The sequence below is a fragment of the Denticeps clupeoides genome, chromosome 16, assembly GCF_900700375.1.
Source record: "Denticeps clupeoides chromosome 16, fDenClu1.1, whole genome shotgun sequence".
NCBI lineage: Eukaryota > Metazoa > Chordata > Actinopteri > Clupeiformes > Denticipitidae > Denticeps > Denticeps clupeoides.
The window spans coordinates 1,923,736-1,947,715 of NC_041722.1; the positions used below are offsets into that span (position 1 = coordinate 1,923,736).

A 23,980-nucleotide genomic window follows, 5' to 3' on the forward strand; every position below is an offset into this window, starting at 1 on the left:
CATTCATAGTTTTGATGCCTTCAGTGAGAACCATGTAAATAGTCATGAAAACAAAGAAAACACATGTGAAGGTGTGTCCAAACTTTTGGCCTGTAGTGTATGTCAGACCTAAAAGTGTGTTTCAAAGAAATTGTATCGGTTCTAATGTGTGTGGTTTCAACATGTTACACTTTCCTGATTGCTGAGAGAAAGAGAAAGTGGGTTGCTAGAAGCAGACTGTGCCATATATAACACAACACACATCCACATATGTACAGATTTTAAAATGATTGCCATTTATTCATTTACATTGTCATAGAGTGCAACATTTCATTTTCAAAACGTAATTTCAAATTTTTTTGAATGGACTGAAGTGCTCTGGGCTTTCACATTGAAGGCCGTCAATGTCTTTGAATTCCCCTTCCAGGCTATGGTTGGTAAACAGGAAGTGACATGTAGCTGGAAGCATCAAGGCTGGCTGGGGTAGAACTGCTTCATCAGATCTTTCTTATTGACCTTCCCCATCTGGTTGCGAGGCATCTCCTTCACCAGCAGCAGACCGGTGGGGATGGTGTATGATGCCATGTGGTCCCTGAACAGACAGACACACACACAAAGTGCTAATGTTTCATTTTCTTTAAGACCAATACAGTCAGAGTCAATATGTTTTGGAGAAGACCAAACTGTATATCAGAGTCAATAAGTTTTGGAGAAGGTGTCCCTGTGTGATTTCTTTATCACAGTGACAAACACCCGCAAGTTGTGGCAGCCAAAGTGCTCATCGCAGTTTGGCAGAAATGGAACACACTCATAAAAACTGCACTTAGCCAGCAAGTACACAAGGTCGTAAGTCTAGAACACACCCATCATAGAGCATCACACGCATCAGGTAAACACAATATTAAACATCACATGTTTGTGTTCTGTGTGCCAAATCAGAAAATCACACCACCTTCTTCATATCTACCATGTACCCAGTACATGTGTACATCTAGTACATATGCTATACAGATCTGTGTTAGACTGTGTGCCTTTACCCTAATGCGAACACAAGGAATGACAGATTGGCAATGACAGCTGCAGTCCAGTGCTGTAGGGTCCTGAGGACTGAACGTCAGTTTTTTCTTCTTTCACCACACTTGAATTTGTCCTTCGCATGAATGCCCTTGTGTGTGTGTGTGTGTGTGTGTGTGTGTGTGTGTGTGTATGTGAAACAGGTTAGTGACCATGGGCACAAAGGGCTCCTTGTCCATAAATAAAAACAAATATGGTATAGGTCTACACCCAGTGATGATAAATATGCAACAAAGCATAGTATACAGTACCGCAAATCAAGAATCTTTTAATTCTCTGCTGTTTTGTTCTGTAGGACCCAATTAAAATATTATGCAAATGATTATAATTTCAACCTGAAATTTCATGACTTTGGCTCATTTTGTGACATTTAACACAATTTCAGTCACCCACCACAGGATCCATAAACCCCCCTTAACCCAACACAAATCAAACGATTTTTTTTGAGAAGCTATCATAATGCTAATATGGAAACACATAATACAGACATAAGCACACCAACAGACAGGATAGAGAGATAGTGGTGTGGAGGGAGGTTGGGGAGGGACAGAGAGAGATCACTGCCTGGAGTGCAGAGCTCTGAGAGGGGACATGTGTCTCCTGACAGCTCTCACACCGCAGGCACAAGAAACCTGAGCGACATTTTAAAAGGAAAAATATAAAGAAAGCGAGCAAGAGACTGGTGATTGTTGTTCATGATAATCTCAATTCCCTCCATCCTCTTAGTGTCTCTGGATGAAAGTGAGTGTGGGGGTTTATTGATCCATGGAGCTGTTAATAACGAGGAGCCCTAAATACACCAGTCCAAGATAAATAATCAGTCCAAGAGTCCCTTGACGGGACAAAGAAGCAAACCTCGAAATCCATTAGGATTTATACTCGATGGTCACAATATAGTCTTTTACCACATCACACATGGAATACCCTGCTGCCACTGAATTCTAATGTGAGTATGAATAGAAATAAACAGTGTGAATAGATGACTTGTGTATTTAGTTACAGGGCAGTTCAAGTTCCACAAAAATGTGTAATTTACATACAAAGCCCCTGAATACTTGTATGACTTGCTATCAGATTAATGTCAAATATGAGAAAGTTTTACTGTTATTGAGAATTAATAAGTACTTATCACTACTTATGATAATGTTTGGTAATCAGATAACATTTAAGTACAGATTAAAGGTTCATTTACAAAAGCATTCTATCTCAGTTAAATAAAACGTATTTCAGCTCGGCTGTCCTAGATAGACCACCGGGTCCACACAGTTGAACTTGACATATCCAGGTATTCTAATGCACTCCCACACTGTCCTGGAAAGAGTCCCTCTCTTATTCACACCTTCCTATAAAGTTTCTTCCATTTTTTTCTCTAGCAGATTTTACGTTTGAGGGGTGTCATCTGTAAGGGTCTGTCAAAGCCAACTGAGGCTTTGAGGCTCACACAGTGAAATTTGTCCTCTGCATTTAACCCATCACCCTTGGTGAGCCATGACAGGCACCCGGGGAGCAGTGTGTGGGATGGTGCTTTGCTCAGTGGCACCTTGGCGGACCGGGATTCGAACCGGCAACCTTCTGATTACGCCGCCGCTTCCTTAACCGCTAGGCCACCACTGGCCCACTACTGGGTTTAAATGTATAAATTAATTTATTTGTTGATATCATTGGTAAATAATAATATCCTAGTTACTCAACCTTAGGCTTAACAACCAATTTAAATAATCAGTGTAATTGATTACAGTTTTTACTGCACAGTAGACAAGCAAGTTTTTGTCTGGATGTACTTCTCACAGAAATGAAACATCCTGCAGTTTTCTTATCTGCTTGTGGAGGTAAGACGCACTGACAGGATAACAAATCTTTCACAAACCCTTCACACTGAAGAGCCTGACTGCTACATACACTACTTCCTCACCGTGCCCAAGCCTTTAGCTCTGCAAGGCTGAGTTCCACCCCTTTCTGGAGCTGCACCACTGCCACCACCTTCTGTCCCCACGTGGGGTCTTTTACTCCAATCACTGCTACATCTGAAAATCAGGGAAAGAAAGAGAAATTGAGTGTCAGCTCTGCTCCGAGGAGAAGATGGTGGAGCAGAACTGATTTGAAGAAAAGCGCTGTTTCCCACCTATAATGTCTGGATGGGCCAGCAAGTGTCTCTCCACATCGAGGGCGCTGATTTTATAACCGCCGCTCTTAATAATGTCCACAGAAGTGCGACCCATGATCCAGTAAACCCCGTCTCTGTACACTGCCGTGTCCCCTACAAGAATCATGTAAGAAACACACATACTCCAAATAAAAGATCACAAAGGGTAAAAGAGCATAAGCAATAAACCTGAGAATCTTTAAGGTTTTCTGTTGGAAATAAAGCAAGGAGTTTCAGTATAATAAATGTAGAGGTAGCAGCACTAGTTCATGTATGTTCGTCCCTGAAATTAGAGCCAATTCCTCATTCAATTTATTAAGTATTTTCAGAAGTACCCAAGACACAAAAGTCTACTTTTTGTTTTCTGAACTGACATTTGCCTTTCAATAGAGTCCGAAAATCATCATGGATGGGCAAGGCATTCCATAATATAGGGGCAACTAAGCAGTGTCCACAGGTAATGTTTTTGTGATTATTTGTTTATTGATTTATCGGTTTGTATCTGGGTGCTGGTAGTCGCACTGGCTGGGCGTGGGGTATGGCCCCTCCATCAGAGCTCTGCAGAGTTATTGAGTTTGGTTTTTGAGTTGCCTGGTGGCCTAACAAGGGTGACGTCCTCCTGTCCAGAGGAGAGGCATATAGCTGATGAGGGTGAGTGGTGGAAACCAAGGGGAAATTGGAGGAGTTGGTGGTTGTTCTGGCCAGGAAAGTGGGTTGTTACATGTGGGTGGGTGTTTGGGGGAGAGAAGAGAGAGGATTTTGGCAGTATGTTATTTCCGGTGTTATATAATGTTATAATTTATTGATTTTTCTTTTAATTCATTTTGCAGTGGAACTTTGCTGTAAATTTAAATTTGGGAAATAAAATCCCCATCCTACTTTATATCTGCATCCTCGTCCCTTACCTGTTTGGTCCCTAACATATGCAACATTTGTTAAAGACTAGCAGGAAACCTGCTAATTAAATGTATCAAGGGGTGAGTGATGTGGGCAATAAATTTACGATATATTTTCCCATTTTTAACATTATCAATATATACTGCCAATTTGAGATCATCAGGACTGAAACCTATAAATACTAGAGATGGACTCAACATTTTATTAACATATAAACACAATAATATGAAATATGTAACACCAAACATGCAATTATTCACAGCACTGAGACAGTGAAATCTAAAACATGTCTCAATATTCAGCACAAATGTGACCATAACCAAACCAAACCATAACAACTGTGCGTTGTACATTGGAGGTTAACTTTAATCCGCTTTGAGGATTACTCCAAAGTATCTCCAATATGGAGGTGGTGCAGGACAAGGTAGACTCCGCCACATGTAATTGAGTAAATATGCCCAAAGATGACAATCATAATTTTAACCTGTTAACTAATTGCAATAGAATACCATCCTTATCCTGGGGAGACCCCCCCATGCTTTTATGGACTTCCCAAGATACACAAGGAAGGAGCCCCACTCAGACCCATCGTCAGCAGCATTAACTCAGTTACGTATAACATGGCAAGACACCTGGGCACAATTCTGGCACTTTTGGTTGGACACACAGACCATCACATCCACAGTTAAGAAGAGCTTGGCTCCAACGTCAGGGAGCTGAAACTGGATACAGATGAAACCATGGTATCCTTTGATGTCACATCACTCTTTACCAGCATACCCATTAATGCAGGACACTCCTTTTTTGACTAAAATGTTCAAATATTGGACAGAGAAGATAGGTGGTTTGAGAGAGGAGTGAGGGAAGCTTTGCATGTGCAAATCAACAAACCCTCACTCAAAAGAGGTGGAGGCCTCAGACACAACTTATATTCAACCTATAATGCTGCCCTTTCATCCATCGTAAGGATGGATCTCCCTTTTTTTTTTTTTCCATCTTCTCCACATAAACCAGGCATACTCAATAGCATCTACAAATTGCAATACCATACTCCACCACTACAACCATCTCAAGGCAGATCAGAAGAAATGGCCAGCACCAGAGTTAAACAGGTCTTAATGCTTAGGTGATGTTTCAGTTTTTCTTTGTTAATAAATCTGCAAAAATGTCAACAATTCGGTGTTCTGTCAATAAGTCTGATGGTTATTTCTTTCACTACAGTTAGAAAGCAGCTACATGTTGAGGTTATTCATGTTGTACAGCTACAGCAAGACACAGTGACCAGTAATGATGATGAGCATGAGTCAATAATTTGGTATTATTTTGTTGCTCACAAAAAAAAAAAAGAGGTGATGTATTTTATTTTTGTGAGCACTGTAAATAAGCAGTTATTTCTCATTTGCCATCACAAACATTTGCACAACCTTCAAATTTCAAATTCTCTTATTGGACACTGAAAGAGCAGAAATTTAGGTGGTGTGAAAACTGAAGTAGTAAAAAAACAAAAGAAATGTCTGATTTCTTTTTCTTTCTTAACAGGAACATTATTGCAACTGTCTCTTGAGTCACCATATTTGTTGATTCAGGAGCATATCTGAAAACTTTGTATTCCTCCCTCTAGTGGATTCAACAGCCAGCCAATTTTATACACAGCATCTTTAAACACAGTCAGCAGAGCCAGGTCCTCAGGGTGTTAATTCCTATGGGCTGCACCACGCAGTGCTATTCTCAGCAATATTTCTCTAGGTGCCTCTTCATCAGACTCTCAGGCTCCCTGGGCCACATCGGGAATCATATAACAGCCACACTCTGAGTGATGGGAGAAGCCTGTGAAGTCCTGTTTTTCAGTGTCACTTTTTTTTTATTATCTTAATTTTGTTAGCATTCCTGTGGCAAACAGTGGATTTCCAAGGAATTATTGCTGCCCCCATTCCCAAGCAGAACTGTGAATTGCTGTACAGCATTTAGGATATTCCGGGTCATTCTATAGCCCTGGCTGGCATCATGGTGCAGCATTTAAAACCTTTGTTGAGAAGCAAACTGAGGTTACATTTCTGAAGGCTGCAGAAACTGCTTCACCAAATGCAGATGCAATGTTCACTGCTATATAACCAAACTTCATGCCCATACTGTGATGGTTTGATATGAATAAACAAAACACAAATCCACACACACAAAACCTTTGTACAGATGGGAGCACTAAAAATTCATTAAATGACTCAGTGTACACTTCCCAGTGCAGGTAGGAAAGTGAGGGCTCAGTCAGCAAGTCAATGACCATCAAGAGTTTGTAGAGTTGGTGGGGGCTAACAAGCTTGAGCACATTCACCCTTACCTCTGAATCAATGCATTCTTCCCACGCTCCTCTAATAAGACTCCAACTATCAACCTACAAAACCCACTATACAAACCTCCACCTAATTAAAACACTTCACATTGTGAACACACACAAAGATTGCATCAATCTAGACTAAACGTCTCATGCATCTTGTCTCATCAACAATGCAGAGAAACATTAAAACAGAAATCTTCAGAAAAATCTCAGTCTTCTAATTCTCTTCCCATGTACAACCTGTTCTTCACCTCTTTCACCCTCACTTACTTCTCTTCTCTGTTTTCCTCTCCTCTCCCAGTGTCAGTAGAGGAGGCCCATCTGTTCCCATACAGCACACACTTCATTTCAGTTTATTAGCTGGGATAAATCATAAATATTTCATTATACATCATGGCGTGGCTGTCGCATGGATGCAGCAATTCATCACGGCACCGCCCTCTGCCAGTCTGCATGCTGCACCATAAGCTTTCCAGTCTATTAAACAAGATTGATACAGTGTGTAAATTTAGATATTGGGGAATTTCTTCATAGACCACTGCCTTGTGCTGATAGGACTGGGCCCAGGCACAGGAGGCTTGAGGGCAGAGAAGAGAGGCAGAAGAAGAGAGAGACTGTGTGTGTATGTGTGAGACATAAATCAGTTAGACCAGTATCTTTTTAATACATGTACATCCCTCTAGATGTCTATTATTCTCTGTTGATTTTATAGCTTTAAAGATACAGTACATGAACACTGCTGGGCAGCTTCTGGGAATGCTAATGACCACAACACTTACAGGACCAATTTCTAAATTCAAATATTCTCATTAGGCACCAGTCCACCACAGGGTGCCCAAAAACACCAGTCAGCTACATACTTATACCTACATCAAATTTACACCAGAGTTGATAACAGCTATTAACTAATTATTAATAAGTGATTTTAATAATAGATTGCATGTGTGCATATATGTATTTGTAGTGTGGGTAGGAGTGATCAAAATAAAACTGATTAAAGTGGAACAGAGGGCGGATGGAGAAAAAAAATGAATTGCAAGGACACACAAATTTTCTCACTATTGTTGACAAGAGGACGAAATGGATCACTGACCTCTGTAATTAAAATGATAAGGAGCCTAATTGCACAGCAATAGCTTTTCTTTTTTGTCATTGTCAAATGATGCTTTAGAGGAATGGGTGGTTTTGTGCAGAGGGTGAGTGTTGCTTTAGAAGACACAATGTAAAAAAAGGGAATTTCTGCACATACATTGCACTATAACAAATGTAGTTTATCCACATGTATTACAGTAAGACAATCCCAAAGGAGAATTAATCTCATGTAAAAATCTTTAAATAAAGATATCGATTTCTGTTTACATTTTACAGGCAACATCTAAAAAATTTTTTAATGTTTGCGACATTTGATTTGAAATTTTCATTCATGACAGATTCTCTTTTTTTTTCTTTAAAACAGCTTAAACAACATGTTAAAAGAATACATTTTAGTGTATACTAATGTATTTTCATTCATTATGGGAATTATTGAGTTGGATTATTCATTAACAAAATCACAAATAACTCAAAAGAACTATCAGTACTTTCAATAATACTGTGTTCTATCATAGAAAGTAATAAATGAATAATGCAGACATTATTTTGTTAGGTGGTTTAGTTAGTGTTTGGTGGCAGGCCTCAAAGCAAATTGACAGCTAAGGAAAGGCCAGCATGTCAAGATGCATCTGCACTGAAAGACAAACACTGCAGGCACACATTTGTGTGTGAGTGTGTGTGTTTCTTATTTCAGTCATTTAAAATCTGAAAAAATACTTGTTCGCTTAATAATATGACTAAATAAATATAGTAAAAATGAGACATTGATCTACTTCCAGATTCTGCACAATGACTTTCAATTACCATTATACTAGATCTCTAATCTCACAAATTGGAGGATGCTGAAAGAAGCTGTTCATACCAAACTTATAATACACCTTTGAAATGATCAATGGGCTGTTCCTTGAAAAGAAAGAACGAAAGAGAGAAAGAATGAACAAACAAAAGAAAGAAAGGCCAATTTACAGTGCTCTCCACTTTTACCCTCTAAAAATGAGAAGAAAGAAAAATCTAACTTTAGAAACTTTATTTAAAAAGATGGCCAGTGCCCATAGTAACTGCTTCAATAATTTGTTTTTAAACTGGATGCGTTAAAGGTTCACTGTGCTGATTTGCTTTTGGTACAATTGGGTGTTACTGGACAGCAGACCGTGCCTGTCTCAACCCAACAGCCCATAACGAGAATGAGGAGACAGTACGGAAAGAAAAAAAAATATGGATGGACAGAGTACTACCAAAGGAAGAAGAGGGGGGGAAAAAAAATCAATGGTAACAAACAAGTGTGGTGAAAGTGAGCAGTCAACAGAGGGTTGACAGATCATCTATAGAGGTGCCAGTCAGAGAAGGCCACTGCATTACAGAGAGACACCACATCGATTGTCTTTCTAATGTGAGATGCTCACAACCAGTAAGGTGACAGATGAAAGAAAAGCAAAATCAAAGTCAAAAATCTAAAGGTGGGCACAGAAGAAAAGGGAATTTTTCTTTTTTAAAATATGATATAGGCATATCATTGTCATTTATAAAGATTAGTAATATATTCTGATGCCTTTGTTAGTATGTTTAGATTTCGCTCTCAGTTATATACATATTGTAAATCCCGAAACAGTTGTCTGATGTTGGACAACATATTGATAGTATCATATTAAATCCCTGCATTCTCCAGGAGTTACTACACTTAAATTAAAGTGTAGTAACTACACTGAAAAAGAAAAAAGGGGCCATTAATAATGTTGATTCAAGAGGCGTTAAGTACACAGTTCCATTTCAGTCAGCTGATACAGTTTATGCTGGTAGAAAAAACACTTACTTTTCAGGTCCACACAGAGCTCTACCGAAAAATGTGGGCATGTTGTTATTCAGACGAATTCAAACGATGGGGTAAGTGTCATGCTATGCACACACAGACACACACGCTGGTGTCTGTGGTGGCTGGAGGCACAGTCTGTAGGGAGCTGATTGCAGAGCTCTCATTACGAGGCCAGGCTGGGTAATGTAGTGTGACAGCAGCATGCATTCACTGCAACACTGAAGCACTGTATGGCGCTCTGACAACCTATTAAAGCACTCCCCTTCCCATAACTGGGAAGATGTAGATGTGGTTTTCTTTTGTCCTTAAGAAAATGTCCTAGGGTTTATGCTATTTAGACTTTGAAATCTATGGAAGCATGAAAGTGATAAATTGCTGTTTGTTAAAAAATGATTAAAAGGAAAAAATGGTGTGTGCATTTGGAGGCTGGGATTGTTGCAGTGATATAGTGAACTGTGGGGTGTCCACATGATGCTCATGTATTACTGTAAAATGGTTTGCGGGAGGGAAACTTATTTAGTCAGTGCATAATTAATTTTTTTACCGTTTGTTAGTTGTGAATCAGCATGCAATAATACCTGCTGGCTAATAATGGCTAAAAGGGGCAAGTTGGGGTCAGATGAAATTTTTCCCCTTTTCCCCCCAACATTCTCTTCTGGATTGTAAAAGGATGACAGGATGCATAGCAGGACACGGGAAACATACCTGGTGATAGTAACAATGTTTGCACTAGGGCTGGGGTGACGTCATCGATTTAGGGCTGCAACAACGAATCGATTGAATCGATAAAAATCAATTACTAAAAGAGTTGGCAACGAATTTCCTAATCGATTCGTTATGTCGCGCGATGCGGAGACGTTTGATTATTAAAAAAAAACTTTATTTGAGCGTGGAGCGGAGTGAACACACTCGGTCTCTCTCGCGCACAGATACTAGCAGAGTTTGGCGCCTCATAGACAGCGCGGAGCAAAAATAATAAAAACCAGCAGAGGTAGAGGAAAGATACTTGGCGGAGGCAGAGAAATCTGCGCGAAAATATGCAAAAGCGACATGGCACGGCACGGGAGCACCACGGCAATGATCCTGCACCTGAAACGCAAACATGTTGGAGTGTTTGAGGAGGAAGAAGGGAGTTCAGCAGCAGGGTAAGTCGCTACAGAATCCTACTTTTGTTCTGTTTTGAAGTGAGGAACGTAATGTCCCTGGTGCTGGTGTTTAACTCGCCGTGGAGGAGAACTAGACGGGGACTTACAGCGCCACCTACATGTGTGGAGGGGGGATGAAACAGCGTTCGGACTGTTCTCTGCGTCTCCGCGTGGATGACTCGCCTATTGTGTCCCTGAGCAAGACACTTAACCCTAAATTGCTCCAGGGGGACTGTCCCTGTAACTACTGATTGTAAGTCGCTCTGGATAAGGGCATCTGATAAATGCTGTAAATGTAAACGTTTACCCAGCTTGACAGGCATGACAAGTTAGCGTTAGCTCGTTAATAACAGTAGTAAAGCAGGGGTGCTATAGTTACTTTGCATTAAAAGACTAAAGACATGTTTTTATTCACTAGCCTTTTTTGGACCATTCATTTTTCAATCTGTTGTCATGTATAGCTACACTGCAAAAAAAGCTTTTCTTACCTAGTAATTTTGTCTCGTTTCCAGTCCAAATATCTAAAAAATCTTAGATCAAGATTACTAGACAAGAAAAATGGCATGAGAAAATTAAGTGATGCTTAAAACTTCTGTTTGAGATTATATCTCATTAAGATTAGTTTTCTTACCCCATTGGCAGATAATTTTGCTTGTTTTAAACAATCACTTAATTTTGAGATGTTTTATCAGAAAACGAGACATCATTTCTTATGCTATTTCATGTGTCTAGTAAATGTATCTTGATTTAAGATTTTTTAGAGATTTGGACTGAAATCAGGACAAAACTACTAAGTTAGTAGTTTTTTGCAGTGTGTGTGTGTCAGTGTGAGAGTTTGTGAGTAAGCGTCTGCGAGTGTGTGCATCTGCAGTGTAGTGTAGAGAACAAGCTCTGACATTCAAACAAATCCTGTTAAATTTTCTGATTTGTATTGTTCTTTAATTTTTTATAAATTATTTATCTTTCTGGCAGCTCAGGTGGCACTTTATTTAAAAAAAAAAAGTCTATATTTGGCAGATGTAAAGCATTTATTTTATTATTATTATTATAACAGCTCAAGGAGCAACATGTTTGTGCACTTTCTAAAGATTTTGGTTCTGTTTTTGTATAAAGGGTTGGAAATGAATGCTTTTCTTGTTTTTTTTTTTTATCCAATTCTACGATTAATAAAAAAAAATAATCGACAGATTAATCGAGCGTAAAAAATAATCATTAGTTTCAGCCCTACATCGATTGCATTGACGCAAAACATATGTAGACGCAAAATAAGCAAACTTCTGTGTCAGAAAGAAAACAAAAAGGGTGCCGTCGGTCAGCAGTAGTAACAGTAGTAAGTGAGTCCAGGTGCAAGAAATGAGTTTTGTGTACTCTGTGTACTGTTTGTATTTATGTTTTTCACGGACAAGAAGATTAGTGTGGAGGACTACTTCCACAAAAAAATATATATATTTTCACGTGAATAAACATGCTCTTTTTTCAGTAAGATTGAGATTGCTCGAAAATCCAAGGCCAGCCCAATTTCCATGTAAGCAAAGCTCCATGAGACCTGGTCACCTGAAGTTCCTGTGTCAACCATAACAGTTTGTCGGATTCTGTCTCGAAATGGCCTCCATGTTCAAATCAATGCCTAGAAGCCAGCACTAAACAAAAGAGGTGTGGCATTTGCCAAGGCCTAGAGTCTGCTAAAAGGATGGACGCTGGAAAAGTGGCAGAAGGTGGATTTTTCAGATGAATCTTCTGTTGAATTACACCACAGTCACCACAAATATTGCAGGAGACCTACTGGAGCCTGCATGGATCCGAGATTCACACAGAAAACAGTGAAGTTTGGTGGCGGAAAAATCATGGTCTGGGGTTTTTTATGGTCTACCATGGTGTACATGGTTTTATGCTACTGGTCCATTTGAAAATCCCTGAAGCTCTCTGTATCACTCCTTCCCAATGTTTCCTTTCTTTTTTTTGTGTGTGTGGAATTTTTCCTTGTGTGCAGAAGAGTCAAGTGTGGGGGTGTCAACTGAAGGGCCTGTCAAAGCCCATTGAGACATACTGTATGTGATTTTTTTGGCTATATAAGAAATAAATGTTGTTGTTACTAAGACCAAGAACAAGATAAAAACAGAGACTAAGACATACCATGGTGAAGCCAAGACCAAGAGAGAAACCTAACTAAAACCTAAAAAAGGCATTGCTGTAAAGTGCCATTACTTGATAAAGCCATATGTTTCTAGTTTAAAGGTGCCTCATCATGAAAAATTCACCTTGTAAAGAGTGCTTTTTCATTCTGTTTTGCCGTTCAGAGGGTGGTTGTTCAGATGGTCGGATCTAGAAATTGTCTCATTATGTAGTCATAAGCGGAAAGGTTACCCCCTGTATCTCACGCTTTGTCCGTCCAGATAATTTCCCACCCCTCCCCTAAAACATTATCTCCACCAACCATCATGGCTTCCAAACGCGAAAGTATTGCAGTTGATCGGTGATTGGATGTAAAAATGAGCACAATTTATTTATTTATTTTTGTTCAGTCATGTGAGACTCTGAGACTCACTGGGTTCGTTTTATCTTTTTCTGGAAAAGCGCTGACATGACTTCCAGTCTGTGCCAAACATTTGTGCTTTGTGTTGTTGATGATTATGTTTATGATGAATGGTATGGTCATGATGTTGATAACATAATTTCCGTGAATGTCCCTTCAACTTCTTTAGGCCGCTCCGCCTCTCTTATCCACATTAGCGTTTAAAGCTACACACAACAAAATGACACGTCCTGGGGAAATCTCATTGTGGTTCTGGCTTAAAGTGGCTGTAATTCTGCACCAAGGCTGAATACTGTGTATACTGTTGTACTGACAATAAATCTCTCTTGAATTAAAACAAAAATTGTTATCATGTAAAAGGGGACCTTTAAAATCTCCCAGATTTGTCAGTTTTGAGGCCTGGTCGAAAATAAAATTCTCAGCAATCAATTTAATCATACCTCGTCAAGGGAAAGAGATCAGATGTACCAGAAAGATGTTCATTTTAAGTCTCTTATTCCAGGGACAGAGGTCTCGGGTAAGGTATGAAAATGGATACCTAATGATTCCTTGCTTTGAATTGAAAACAAATAGCGACCAAATCTTCACTGACAATCATAAATATATTTTCTTCTTAATGTGTCAAATGAACTTTTTCAGTCATCTTTCATATGATAATAAAATGAACACACTGTGTAGAATGAGGAGCACGGATGGGGCAGTGGGGAGCAGTGTCTTACCAGTCTTAAACCAGCCGTCTTCAGTGAAAGAGCCCCTGGTCTCCTCAGGTCTGTTCCAGTACTCTTTGAAGACAGAAGGACCACGCACCATCAGCTCACCCTCTTTACCTTCCAGACCTGCACGCACCTACGCAAGCACATGTAGAAAATAAAGAGAATGTGTGTTTTTCAACAGCATTACAAGAGCAGTTGACTTCACATTCAGCATTCAATACTGTAATGAGTAATACATTTACAAAATGTAAAATTGCCAAAAGTGGCAATACATAATCCATAGGTGACCATCAACTTACTTTAATCATGTGGTGCTTTTCTGATGCTGATATTTTTTTGATAATAATAGGGAACTCTAGATGAAATGTTAATGAGAGCGTATGCATCTGTTATATTGTCACATATGCTGCTGACACAGTATGTCCTGAAAGAACGTACCTGGGTCTCTCTGGAGTTGCCCTCAGCAATTATGGCGTTGGTTGTATTTGTCATAACGATGCGCACTTCCATTCCAGGAAGAGGTGTCCCAACCGCACCTGCACATGGCCATTGTTAATTACAATATAAATGCATAATTTCAAACCAGACACATTAATTATGGAGCTACATGGTCCACATGCTGAAACCCATGAAAACATTCACTCTTGTCATACAAATATGCATTTGTTTTTAAAGAAACACTTAAATTAGGCCTGTTAAATGACTAAAAACATTTAATTGCACATTTTGTATCAAATGTATTTTGTAGAAATTAATTTTAAGACTAAACACTAAATAATGCATATTTAATATATAATGTAATGCCCTATTACAAAGTAATGCAATGTGGCAAAGAGCCTTAAACGGGAAGTGATGAGGAGATAATTTGGATTTTTTTTATTTAATTTTTTATTAAATCAGTATCCAGCCAGTAAATTCAGAGGTTTTCCCTCTTTTCTGATTCAGATTATGTGCCAAAAAAAAAATTCCATGCCATCTGTCAAAAGTCAGACCTACACAAGTGCACAAAATGCTGTGTTAATCACGGCATTAATAAATTAAATATTGAAAATTCATATTCAAAATATTTAAAAGTGCTTCATTAAATTTAATGTATTTTGGAGACACAATACACATATGGTAGTACGAATATCACTCTGCCTTGATATGTTTTTGAATATAAAACATATTATTCCATAATATCTTGAACACTAATAAGCATTAGTATGTCACACATGCTATGTACAAGAATATTAATACTAGATCTAAGCCATGTGAGTAATTTAGATTTTCACAATTTTTAAATGATGACATATTTCCTTTCAGACATCTGGTCTTCATCACACACTCGCACTTTTAGTCAGAAAAAGAAACTGTAAACCTATTAAACCATTAGTAAATTAACTACTGTATTCAAACCATTTACTCCAATAAGGAAGTACCACCTTGCTTATATAACACAAAAAAGTGATAGACCTTTGCAACTGAGAGCTGAAGTTTCTCTTTCTTTAAATATATAAATACATATTACTATCTGTATAAATGCTGGTGTATATGCTGGTGTATAACAATGCTTATTGTTAATGCATACGGACACAGATCACACACCAAATAAAAAGATATGTGCTAATCCACCTAAAAGGCAGCACAATTAAAACTAAATCAGCCAGACAGAGGGCTACTTTAAAAAAATTTTAATTGATTCAAATCATTTTCTTGTCTTTTCTGAAGCAATATCTTGCTCTCACACAAACACACACCTTTCCAAACACTCCCTCTCAGACAGGGTGCTTTTGTGACATGAGTCTTGTAAGATTTTAGCACCCATAACTTGAGATAGAATTGGGGTTGAGTGCTATTTCAAAGAATTGTGGGAGAACAAAAAGACAAGGGTAGAATTCCAATAAGTACTGAAGGGAGAGGTTAGAATTCTGCAGCCAGCAGAGGATGGGTGTGATTTGAACTATAATAATAAAGCATACAGTGCTTGCACATAGCCAAATCGTTTAAGCAAATTTTATTGTTTAAAATATTAAAACCCAATATTTAACCCAAGACTTCACATTTTTTTTCTTGAACACTGTAGGCACAAAAAATGTCACAAAAAATGTTTCTTTTTGTGAAAAACCTTCAATCAGTGCATGTCACTAAAATTTTTTATATTTTTCCCCACAATAACACAATATTACCAATTTAGTGATCCTCAGTATACACTGTGGTAAAAATTGGATACATTTGACAAAATGTGTCCTCTGCATTTAACCCATCACCCTTGGTGAGCAGTGGGCAGCCATGACAGGCACCTGGGGAGCAGTGTGTTGGGACAGTTGCTCAGGTGGCACCTCACCTAGGCGGTTTGGGATTTTAGTTCTTTTCTGGGACAAGGGTGCTTTTTCTTGTCAAGGGTAAGTTTAGAAGTTAAGAAAATAAAATGCAGACAAAATATCTAAATGGTTTAGAAACATCTCATAAATCTTATACATGATTTAAATCATGTATCATTTAGATGGGCAATTTCTGTTTTTATTGCCACAAGCTTGTTTCATAAATACTCAAAACCATGGATAATATTTATGTCTTCTCAATCTATGGTAAATTTGGCACTCCTGCAGATTTTCCCCTTCTTTCCCGCAGATCTGCTCAAACTCGGTCAGATGGGATTGGGCAGTGATGACAGATCTCATGCAAAAAGTTGTCTGACTTGACAGTTTATTCTCTGCCCGGTTGCGTATCGCATATCTTGTGCTTTGGTACAAACTGGACCATCCACAAATGCACTGAAGTAAAAACCAATCACATGTATAAAATGCTCCATATTTTTGTGAAAACGAGTTTTCGTGCAAACACAATACTCCTGTCAGGAGAACACGGGAATGGATTTCTGAAAACATGATAATCCTACATTCTGCTTTGATGTACAGATTAAAGTGAAGTGATTGTGATACACTGCGGCACAGCACATGGTGCACACAAATGATCATGTGAAATGATCATGTGAATTTTAACATGAATTATACAATTAACAGAGCTGTGCTTTGAATACTTTCTGTGTTTTACATTTACATTTACAGCATTTATCAGAAGCCCTTATCCAGAGCGACTTACAATCAGTATTTACAGGGACAGTCCCCCTGGAGCAACTTAGGGTTAAGTGTCTTGCTTGGGACACAATGGTAGTAAGCGGGATTTGAACCTGGGTCTTCTGGTTCATAGGCGAGTGTGTTACCCACTGCTACCACCTGGCTACCACTAGGCTACTAACCCCCTGTGTGGGTTCTGGCCTACATCATTCATCTGAGCCAGAGACAATCCGTGCAAATAGACATACAGTGAAGGAGTTTTACAGTCCATTCAGATGATGCATCTTTTGCGTACACATTTATATTAATTTCACTATTATTTTTTTATTCTTTACCTTACACACTTTTGTCACTTGCACTATGTTCTCTAGTTTTCTTTTTAATTTATTGTAATGTATGTCTTAATGCCATTGTGTATCGTTTACACTGTCTGTATATCATGTTGTTGGAAAGACACCAACTGCCAGAAGCAAATTCCTTGCGTGTTACAAACTTGGCCAATAAATACGATTCTGATTCTGCAGTTACTGCATTCAAACCTTTTTGCAATGCATTTCTTTCTTAGTCTTTATAGTAAGAATAACCCTTTACACTGTTCCCCCAGCATATTCAACACTGCAGCTCTTCAAAAGGTTTTTCTGTTTTAACATGGATACTTTAAAGTAAGACAACATTGGTAGTCATGTCTTCAGTTCATCACCACCTGCGATTATGAGAACTTCCACTCTTTCCATATTCATCTTCTATTGCTAATAAAAAAAGAGTGGCATTGGCACCATTCCTGTCAAAGTGCCATCAAACACAAGCGTATCCCACTTTCAAGCTTAGTAACAGAAATGAAGGCAAACAACCAAATAAACATATAAACAATGAGCTGCTGTTACCAAGCCAAGAAAGAAGCTGCTTTCCAGAGTAAAGGAGGAAAGAAATAAAGAAAACTGGAGAATCACAGAAAAAGTACAAGACACAAACCTTCCTCTAATTCTCCACTGATGCCGCCCATCTACAGATTTCACCTAGTCTAGTGAACCACCAACACAAACCAGAACGGCTTCAAGCCAAGTAACTATGTGTGTCAATATTCAAATAGAATTTAGTATTCTTCCCGTATTCCAAGGTGTTTGTGGATGATGATTAAGAGTCTGCAGTACCTGGTGTGCGGCACCCCATCAGTGGATTGGACAGGGCCATGCCAATCTCTGTCATACCATAGCGCTCCAGAAGGGTGTGGCCAGTGATCTCCGCCCACCGTTGCAGGACAGGCTGAGGCAAAGCAGCTGACCCAGAAACCATTAACCTGCGAAACAAAGCTTAAAATCAATCACTGTTAGCTAGAGCTGTAATACTCAGATCCTTTTTAAGATCTGGCTCCCTTTGAGTCACTCACTTAACTGATCTGGGTGTGTAAGTCACTTGAGTCAGAATTGCCAAATCGACAGCAGTGAATCAAATTAATTGTTTGAATAATCTTTGAAAAGAGTAAAATGCCTTGTGATGAGAATGAATCACTTTCAAATTAAACCTACTTGTTTGAGGGATTCAGATTCATCTGAAAGTAAACCCCCTGATGCACTGACTCAGGTTAGGAGTATTAACATGGATCTCTGAGCAATTCCGATTCTGTTACGTTTCTGGCTAAAGGAACCGTAAGATGCACCAACTTGAGTTAGGAAAGCTAACCAATCTGTGAGTGATTCAGATGGTGCAAAGAATCTAAGTTAAATTTACAAGAAAGGACAAATAACTCCCATCTATAAGAATTAATTGCTATGAAACATGGAAAAGAGACCTAGTTTCTGTGCAAGAAAAGTTGAAAAATAACTATCACGTCAAGTGATTAACCCAAATTAGGACACTAGTACAGGGCTCTAGACACACTTTTTGCACTGGTGCGCCAAATTTAGGTTAGGTGCTAATTAGGTGCACCAAATTTTTGATGCCATCGCATTTAATAACAGGTTTTACAGGTTCACTTATTTCTTAATTTTAAATCGCTGTCCATTTAAGTTATATTTACTTGTAAGTGATTAAAAAATCTTGTTTGAAGCACAATTCAAGAAGAAAGGTAACTTACTGAAAATGTTTTGGTGCTTAAAGTGCATCACATAGCTGAAATTAAAACAAGATAAATGAAATAAAAATAAAATCTAAAATCCCATGACATTAATTTGTTTTGCTTTTATATAGGTCTTAAGGCTGAAAAATACTTCTTGTTAACTACGTATGCACAGCTTGTTAACTATATACGTACAGCCACGGTCCGTGTCTTCATGTTGGTTTTTGTGCACATTCAAAAAATAATGGAACAGATACAGATGCAACACCTGCATAATTTTATGTGTTGTAAGATCTGCACTAAAAAGATGACTATTTTAAGATACAGATATTCATTCATTAATTTGTTTTGCCAAGGAGGAGAGTGGTCTATAGAAGTGAGCGGGCATTCGCAAAAATTACAGACAGGAAGTAGTGTGTGTTTTTCCATAAAAATTTTAAATTAACCCACTGGTACTTCAGAGGTTCACATGATGGAAGTAAAAATACATTTGTGCTCATTTTCACATCCAATCGCCAGGCAACTGCATTGCTTTGCACGTTTTCAAGCCATGACAGTCTATAGAGATGCCAAATTCCAGCTTCAATCGTCTGAGCTGTCGCTCTCTAAATGGCAAAGCATAATGACCAAAGCACTCTTTGCACCTATCACCATTTCTGACCACGGCCAAACAGAGGGGGGCCCCCACACTTCATGATCTTTGATTGGTTTAAAATATGCTATGTTCTTAATATGTGTCTGTGTTTTGAACAAAAGGGAGTTGTTTTCTCCCCCAAACAGTTACAAACTGTTTATTGTTTTTAGTCTCACCATTGAGAAATTAGGTCACATGGATCCAAATTGGTCACACTCTAGAGCCCTGTAGTAAAGTTTAATCATTCCTAATTGTTGGTTTTAGTTAGACTATTGGTTTAGATTATCTATCTAGGATTAATGAAGAAAGTATACTAAGGTTTAAATATGCAGAAAAAGTAATAGTACAATAATATAATAAAGAATTTAAGAACAACAATGTACAAATAGCCATTTTAAGCACTATATTTTTAAAGATTTATAATAATAAAAATAAGCCAGGTGTAAATGCTTTTTATCTGGAAAAAGGACCATAGGGTCTCAAAAGGGTCATGAAATGAAAGGCTCAAGGTGGAAAAACCCAGCAAAATTATAAAAAGCAACTATTGATATTAAGACAACTGAAGACCTTGTTAATGTACTACTACAATTCTTTGGAATGATTATGCTAAAACACAAAGTTTCAAATGGTAAAAAGAAAATGATCATTTTTGTTAGAATGATTATACCTCAGCATGAGCAGTGTTGAAACGTATGAAAGGAAGCAAGTTATCCATCTTGAAGCTTATCTTCTATGACCTGAGCCTACTTCCACTTTTCACAACAGCTGTCAGTGTGTCTTGCACATTTAACGTATTCAACCTCTAGTACAATTTCTCAACACCTCCCATACGCCAAGCTAAGATTAAACCTTTCTCATACAGAAACTGGGTCTCTTGCATGTTTCGTGTCTTAGCATTTCATCAGAAGAACTAATTACTCATCTGGTGTATTAGAGGTTTTAATTGAGTATATATTTATTAAGTTTTAACTTTTGTAACATTCAGCAATATTTTGTTAAGAAAATTTAGAGAGCGATGGTACTCTTTGTTGTACCTGATCCTCTCCTGGCAAACAGCCCTGATATAGTCCTTGACGTGGGTCTGGGTGAAGTTCTGCTCATAGTGCTGGATGAGTTTGGCGTAGATAGTAGGAACCGCCATGAACACATTCACCATGGGAGCTTGAGAGCTCAACAAACACTCCCACACCTGAGGCAATGGAGACAATCAAACAAACAAACAAACAAATAAATAAATAGAATGTACTTCTTGTTCCCAATGCCTACAGAGATTAATACATGACACCCCTTACTCTTACATTCACCATAAATACTTTGAATTCCAGTCCCAGACAAATGTATTGGAGCATCAACACTTACAACAGTTACTCATTCCTAATAGTCTTACAAAGGCATATGTTAATGTTGGTGGCCTGGTAAAGCTACATCAAAACAGCATATACACACAAGCAATGCACATTGGCCATTACATTTGCCATAGCACTGAATCAGTGTCAGTGCCATGCCTCCTTAAGTAAAACCCCTCCGCAAAGGATGTGCTTTCTGAGGCAATGGAAGAGTATGATCTTGTACAGAAGCTGCTAATCCAGTTCTACATTGAGTCAGTTGTGCGCTCCTCCATCACAGTCTGGTATGGAGCAGCCACAGCACAACTGCAACGGACTGTACAAACGGCAGAAAAAAAAAATCATTGGTGCCCCCCCCTGCCCTTCAAGATCCAGGAAACAGGATCTGATTATACTTTGTGTTTATTTCTCTCTAATGTATGTTGTATTGTATTGTACTGTGTTGCTTGAAAGACACCAACAGCACCACAAAAATTCCTAGTATGCGTGCTGACATTTGTGTCAAATAAACACAATTCTGATCATTATAACCAAGCCATCAAGTACACTTAAATTTGAAGCAGCCACCGCTCATCACCAGGCCAATACCATCTCTACAGTCATGCTGTGGGATGTTTTTCAGCTGCAGGAACTGGGAGACTAGTCAGGATTGAGAGAAAGATAACTGCAGCAATGTACAAAGACATCTTGCATGAAAACCTGCTCCAGAGCGCTCTTGAACTCAGACTGGGCAACAGTTCAACTTTCAGCAGGAAAACGACCTATAAGCACACGGCCAAGATATCAAATGAGTGGTTATGGACAACTCTGTGAATGTTCTTCAGCCTCAACACCACCTCTGCCACAAAGAAAGCCCAGCCATGTCTACACTTCCTCAGAAAGCTGAAGAAGTGACCATGTAAATGGTCATTTTAATTTTAAATTACATTTTAATAAGAAACTTTTTTTTTACATTGTAATGATGGGGTGTTGTGCATTTTGGAATAAGGCTGTAACATAACAAAATGTGAAAAAAATGTGAATACTTTCCGGATGCACTGTATGTTAAGAATCAAGAGACTTTCTCAATGACTTTGGTACAGGTTGATCTTTGTTGGGACACATACATGATGATCTTTGTCAAATGTGCATGCACACATACATACACACTCCCAGGATCCTGTGGCCCACAGTTGGAAAGCTTAAATTAATTGAAGGTGAACTGCAGATTCTCCTTGGCTCTGTCACCCTCTCTTTCATTATTCTGCTTCACTGCTCCAGTCTTATCAGTCTTTCTCTGTCAAAGTCTCTTTCTCTTAACACACACACACACACACACACACACACACACACACACACACACGCACACACAATTATTATCTACCACCAATGTCTCATCCTTTCTCTCCGGTACCTGAGCTTCCACCTTCTCTGAAACCTGTAATCTCTTCCTATTAGACCTGCCTCTCCACCCTTCCACCACATCCCACTCACACACATATTCAGTTATACATTTGTGCACCTTAACAAAAGCTCTCTCTGACACACAGACCAACAGAGAGAATGGGAGGAAATTAATGTGTCCTGCTCATATGGGGCAATGTCAATCAAACTAATAAAATTGTTAATTAGGAAAATGGTAATAAAATATATATTCAAGTGGGTGTGTGTATATGACTCGTTCTTGACATTCTCAGGGATTATGTTTATTTGTAGTGTTCAACTGTGCTGGGTAAATACATCTTAAAAGACCACAGTCTTTGCAAATAAACCTTGTAAAGGACCATTTTCAAATGATTTATTTATTTTTTGCAGCTGCTGAGTGCTTGCATTTTGTCATTTCCTTTAGGCACACAATTTATAAAATCATAACACCAAAAAAATTAAGAAAGGTTTCATCGTTTTTGTAAAATCTGTACAATAAAAATATATATTTATATATTTTTATGTAGCCACTATAATATTCTGTTGTCAATGTTATCTGTGTGTTGGTATATAAATAACATTTTATGTGGATCCTGAGAATGCATAAACCAGACAGAGTTTATGTTGTAAATGACTCTGGAAAATGGCTGTTGATGAGGGAATATCTGCAATATCTGCAAGGAACTATCAGCAATAATTAGTCTGGATTTTCAATGGAATGCTGTGTTCATTAAGTATGTCACTTTAAAGGCACTGGTTATTAAAAAGCCCTTTTATTAATGAAGCAATAAAACTGGCCTACAGTATCTAGGGCATCAACAGAAGTGGGTTTCACTACATCATTACATCATAAGAAGGCATCAGAATCCTCATTTGAAGGCGTATTTTCTTCTGTTGAATCCATCTTTGCTTGGGTCTCCTTGTCCTCTGCACCACCCATCTTGTGTTGATATATCTTCAGTTGTTGGGCAGATGGCCTGAAGTTCTCTTGAGATAGAACTTCATTTTTCTTTCAATTATAGCAATTAGTCCAGGTCCTCATGCACCAAAGCAACCCCAAACCATGAGGTCCCATTACCCATACTTCACAGTTGGGATAAGGTGTTGATGTTTTTGTGGTTCTTCCAAACAACTCAACTTCCATCTGTCCACAGAAACAAGTTGTGCTGTGGAACCTTCCAGATGCTCTTTTGCAAACTTGTGCAGCAATCTTTTTTTGGACAGCAGTGGCTTTCTCTGTGGTGTTTTTACATGAACTCCATTCTCCTTTAGTGTTTTACGTATCATATATTTGCCAACAGGAATGTTAGCATGTGCCAGGGATTTTAGACATTCTGCAGTTCTCTTGCAGTCATCTTTACAGGATTGTCACTCCTAGAGACAGTTCTGAACTTTCTCTATTTATAGACAAACTGTCTTACCATGGACTGATGAACAGCAAGGTTTTTTGGAGATACTTTTCAAGTAAACTCTTAACTGCAGGTCTTTTCCTCCTGCACTGGGAATCTTTACATGGCGTGGAAAATAAATAAATAAATAAATAACATGTTATGCCCAATTTGTGCATATGATTTTATATTGTTCTAAATAATTCTCATACTTTTTCTTGCAACTGTACATTCAAGAACCTGTATTTGTCAAGTAGGGCTGGGCAATATGGCAAAAAACTGATCACCAAGACACCAGAGATAATACACAGTTTATTAACATTATGAAAACATTACTTCTGCTGCCCTCCTTGGCTCCATTGTCAGACATTTTGC

The 23,980-nt window shown here is 38.4% G+C and overlaps 1 protein-coding gene across 2 annotated transcripts in view; it reads right to left on the reverse strand.

Moving 5' to 3' along the window:
* Positions 1–252: 252 nt before the first annotated feature.
* Positions 253–23,980, reverse strand: part of acsf3 (acyl-CoA synthetase family member 3) — a 30,813-nt gene continuing 7,085 nt past the window's right edge. For both annotated transcript variants that reach the window (XM_028957214.1, XM_028957213.1), the window contains 7 exons: positions 20,502–20,656; positions 17,929–18,074; positions 14,157–14,254; positions 13,725–13,851; positions 3,176–3,310; positions 2,966–3,077; positions 253–571 (listed from right to left, as the gene is read on the reverse strand). In XM_028957214.1, coding sequence (XP_028813047.1) covers positions 448–571; positions 2,966–3,077; positions 3,176–3,310; positions 13,725–13,851; positions 14,157–14,254; positions 17,929–18,074; positions 20,502–20,656 — 897 coding nt within the window. In that variant the 3' untranslated portion in view covers positions 253–447. The remainder of the gene's footprint in view (positions 572–2,965; positions 3,078–3,175; positions 3,311–13,724; positions 13,852–14,156; positions 14,255–17,928; positions 18,075–20,501; positions 20,657–23,980) is intronic.